Raw genomic sequence first — 5,000 nt, 5'->3', positions numbered from 1 at the left:
ACAGGTGTGTGTGATTAGTAAACAGGTGAGGGTGATTAGTAAACAGGTGTGGGTGACTAGTAAACAGGTGTGGGTGATTAGTAAACAGGTGTGGGTGACTAGTAAACAGGTGTGGGTGATTAGTAAACAGGTGTGGGTGATTAGTAAACAGGTGTGGGTGATTAGTAAACAGGTGTGGGTGATTAGTAAACAGGTGTGGGTGATTAGTAAACAGGTGTGGGTGATTAGTAAACAGGTGTGGGTGATTAGTAAACAGGTGAGGGTGATTAGTAAACAGGTGTGGGTGACTAGTAAACAGGTGTGGGTGATTAGTAAACAGGTGTGGGTGATTAGTAAACAGGTGTGGGTGAACGCGGTGCAGGTGAGCGAGTGGAAACAAAAGGGGGCGTGGCTGGTGCAGGTCCGGAGTCTGACGTGACACTTACACACACACACACACACACACACACACCACACCACACCACACCACACCACACCACACCACACTCACACACACACACACACCACACCACACACACACGCACACAGACTCATGCAAACTCATGCAAACATCTCCCTCCTTCTTCCTCTCTTATCCTCTCATATTCTACCTCAGATCAAATCCGTATATGAACGTGTGTATGAATATATAAACATGTATTAATGTGTGTGTGTGTGTGTGAATATATACACACGTATGAGTGTGAGTGTGAGTGTGTGTGTATGAGTGTCTGTATGAGTGTGAGTGTGAGTGTGTGTGTGAGTGTGTGTGTATGAGTGTCTGTATGAGTGTGTGAGTGTGTGTATGAGTGTGTGAGTGTGTGTATGAGTGTGTATGTGTATGAGTGTGTGAGTGTGTGTGAGTGTGTGAGTGTGTGTATTAGTGTGTGAGTGTGTGTATATGTGTGTGTGTGTGTGTGTAAGTGTGTGTGTGAGTGTGTGAATGAGTGTGTGTGTGTGTGTGAGTGTGTGTATGAGTGTGTGTGTGTATGAGTGTGTGTGTGTGTGAGTGTGTGTATGAGTGTGTGTGTGAGTGTGTGTGTGTGTGTGTGAGAGTGTGTGAGTGTGTGTATGAGTGTGTGTGTGTATGAGTGTGTGTGTGTGTGAGTGTGTGTATGAGTGTGTGTGTGAGTGTGTGTGTGTGAGTGTGTGTGTGTGTGAGTGTGTGTGTGTGAGTGTGTGTGTGTGAGTGTGTGAATGAGTGTGTGTGTGTGTGTGTGAGTGTGTGTGTGTGTGTGTGAGTGTGTGTGTGTGAGTGTGTGTGTGTGTGAGTGTGTGTGTGTGAGTGTGTGTGTGTGAGTGTGTGAATGAGTGTGTGTGTGTGTGTGTGAGTGTGTGTGTGTGTGTGTGAGTGTGTGTGAGTGTGTGAGTGTGTGTATTAGTGTGTGAGTGTGTGTATATGTGTGTGTGTGTGTAAGTGTGTGTATGAGTGTGTGTGTGTGTGAGTGTGTGTGTGTGAGTGCTCAAGCTACAGATTAATTCCAACAACCTAATCCTCCCCTCCTTTTCTCGTTTCTTTATTTTCCATCCCCTCTCTCTCTCCCTCTCTCCATTTCTCTCTCTCTCTCCCTCTCTCCATTTCTCTCTCTCTCTCATCTCTCTCTCCCTGTTTCTTCTCCCTCTCCATCTCTCTCTCTCCCTCTCTCTTCTCCCTCTCTCTCTCCCTGTTTCTTCTCTCTCTCCATCTCTCTCTCTCTCTCCATGTGTCAGTTACCTGAAGCCAGATGTGGAGAAGAAATCTAAACACAAGACAGCTGTGATTAAAAAGACCCTGAACCCTGAATTCAATGAGGTATACCCCTCCCCCATACCATAAAGCTCATCTTTAGGTATTCCCCTCACTCACTCACTCACACACTCACTCACTCACTCACTCACTCACGCACGCACGCACGCACGCACGCACGCACGCACGCACGCACGCACGCACTCACTCACTCACTCACTCACTCACTCACTCACTCACACACACACACACACACACTCACTCACTCACTCACTCACTCACTCACTCACTCACTCACTCACTCACTCACTCACTCACTCACTCACTCACACACTCACTCACTCACTCACTCACTCACACACTCACTCACTCACTCACTCACACACACACACTCACTCACTCACTCCACACATTTTTAAGTTATTTTCGCACTTTTAATGATGTCCATGAACAAACTAGTCGGGCCTCGTAAAGATGCGTCGCATGTTTGGCCTGCTGCTGTCTTGACTAATGTTTCTTTTTCAGTTTTAAAAATGTTTGTTTTTGTTTTCTGCTATAGTCTAAGTCCTGTTCACCATTCCTCTCAAACTGATGATTGTTGTACATTTAGGGCATGAAACCTCACTCCATTCTGGCTGCCATGCAGGGATGTGTGTGTGTGTGTGTGTGTGTGTGTGTGTGTCTGTGTGTGTGTGTGTGTGTGTGTGTGTGTGTGTGTGTGTGTGTGTGTGTATTACTGGTAGTGTGGGCGACGCAGCTGCCAACACACAGTCTGCCACACATGGCCTAGAGCTACTTTAATAACTTGGCATAATCATTTAGCTCATTTCATAGCATGAGCAAGACCCGTGTGTGTGTGTGTGTGTGTGTGTGTGTGTGTGTGTGTGTGTGTGTGTGTGTGCCCCTTACGATCATTTACATGAGCAGAGCAGAGGCCGTAAACATCTCGGCGGCGTATACTCATTACAGAGTCGACACGCTGTGTGTGTGTGTGTGTGTGTGTGTGTGTGTGTGTGTGTGTGTGTGTGTGTGTGTCTGTGTGTGTGACACGCTGTCTGAGAACCGAGCTCATTGCCTCTCTCTCTCTCTCTCACACACCCACACACACTCTCTCACCGAGCTCACTGCCTCTCTCTCTCTCACACACACACACACACACACACACACTCTCTCACCGAGCTCACCGGCAGACCGACCACATTTGCATTTAAATGTGTTCATTAAAGGCACCTATTACACACACTCATACACACACTCACACACACACTCACTCACACACTAACCCTATTAGTGAAAGAGATGTGAGATATTATTACTAACCCTAACCCTATCTCTCTCACACACACACACACACTAACCCTATCTCTCTCACACACACACACACACACACACACACACACACACACACACACACACACACACACACACACACACAGACACAAACACACACACACACACTAACCCTAACCCTCACACACACACACACACACACACACACACACTAACCCTAACCCTATTTAGCACCTGCAGTGTCCAATGGGAAGTAAAGGTGTGTTGCAGTGCTCATCTGGACCATGAGCTGGAGGCAGTGGGGTCGCCATGGAGACGTAGAGATGTAGAGAAGGATGGTTGGGTCCCCATGGCGACGTAGAGATGGGTGATGGGGTCTCCATGGAGATGCAGAGATGGGCGATGGGGTCTCCATGGAGATCATAGAGATGGGTGATGGGAGGCAGTTGGGTCTCCATGGAGACGTAGAGATGGGTGATGGGAGGCAGTTGGGTCTCCATGGAGACGTAGAGATGGGCGATGGGAGGCAGTTGGGTCTCCATGGCGATGTAGAGATGGGTGATGGTGTCTCCATGGAGACGTAGAGATGGGTGATGGGAGGCAGTTGGGTCTCCATGGCGATGTAGAGATGGGTGATGGTGTCTCCATGGAGACGTAGAGATGGGCGATGGGACTGCGGAGGGATCTGATTGCAGGGTGGAGTTCAGTGTCATCTGTGAAGCAGGAAGAAGAGTTCAGTCTCATCTGTGAAGCAGGAAGAAGAAGAAGAGTTCAGTGTCATCTGTGAAGCAGGAAGAAGAGTTCAGTCTCATCTGTGAAGCAGGAAGAAGAGTTCAGTCTCATATGTGAAGCAGGAAGAAGAAGAAGAGTTCAGTCTCATCTGTGAAGCAGGAAGAAGAGTTCAGTCTCATCTGTGAAGCAGGAAGAAGAAGAAGAGTTCAGTCTCATCTGTGAAGCAGGAAGAGGAGGAGTTCAGTCTCATCTGTGAAGCAGGAAGAAGAGTTCAGTCTCATCTGTGAAGCAGGAAGAAGAGTTCAGTCTCATCTGTGAAGCAGGAAGAAGAGTTCAGTCTCATCTGTGAAGCAGGAAGAAGAGTTCAGTCTCATCTGTGAAGCAGGAAGAAGAGTTCAGTCTCATCTGTGAAGCAGGAAGATGGAGGATATGGAGAGGAGAAGAGGGCTGGAACTAACCCTGTGGCGTTCAGGACATACAGCCTTGTTTGTGTCCTTGATTGTGTCCTTGTTTCAGGACATACAGCCTTGATCGTGTCCTTTATTCTGGACATACAGCCTTGATCGTGTCCTTGTTTCTGGACATACAGCCTTGATCGTGTCCTTGATTGTGTCCTTGTTTCTGGACATACAGCCTTGATCGTGTCCTTGATTGTGTCCTTGTTTCTGGACATACAGCCTTGATCGTGTCCTTGATTGTGTCCTTGTTTCTGGACATACAGCCTTGATCGTGTCCTTGTTTCTGGACATACAGCCTTGATCGTGTCCTTGATTGTGTCCTTGTTTCTGGACATACAGCCTTGATCGTGTCCTTGTTTCATACAGCCTTGATTGTGTCCTTGTTTCTGGACATACAGCCTTGATTGTGTCCTTGTTTCAGGACATACAGCCTTGTTTGTGTCCTTGTTTCAGGACATACAGCCTTGATCGTGTCCTTGTTATACAGCCTTGATCGTGTCCTTGTTTCAGGACATACAGCCTTGATCGTGTCCTTGTTATACAGCCTTGATCGTGTCCTTGTTTCAGGACATACAGCCTTGATCGTGTCCTTGTTATACAGCCTTGTTTGTGTCCTTGTTTGTGTCCTTGTTTGTGTCCTTGTTTGTGTCCTTGTTTCAGGACATACAGCCTTGATTGTGTCCTTGTTATACAGCCTTGATTGTGTCCTTGTTTCAGGACATACAGCCTTGATTGTGTCCTTGTTATACAGCCTTGATTGTGTCCTTGTTTGTGTCCTTGTTTGTGTCCTTGTTTGTGTCCTTGTTTCAGGACAT

At 47.3% G+C, this 5,000-nt stretch overlaps 1 protein-coding gene across 1 annotated transcript in view; it reads left to right on the top strand.

Annotated features, from left to right (window-relative positions):
• The window catches only part of doc2a (double C2-like domains, alpha), a 17,312-nt gene that overhangs the window by 9,089 nt on the left and 3,223 nt on the right, over positions 1 to 5,000 (top strand). Inside the window, exon 4 of the mRNA XM_031561166.2 lies at positions 1,690 to 1,771. Coding sequence (XP_031417026.1) covers positions 1,690 to 1,771 — 82 coding nt within the window. The remainder of the gene's footprint in view (positions 1 to 1,689; positions 1,772 to 5,000) is intronic.

The sequence above is a fragment of the Clupea harengus genome, chromosome 23, assembly GCF_900700415.2.
Source record: "Clupea harengus chromosome 23, Ch_v2.0.2, whole genome shotgun sequence".
In the NCBI taxonomy this organism is placed as follows: domain Eukaryota; kingdom Metazoa; phylum Chordata; class Actinopteri; order Clupeiformes; family Clupeidae; genus Clupea; species Clupea harengus.
Note: the sequence above shows the minus strand (reverse complement) of the source record. Positions and strands in the feature narration are given on the sequence as shown.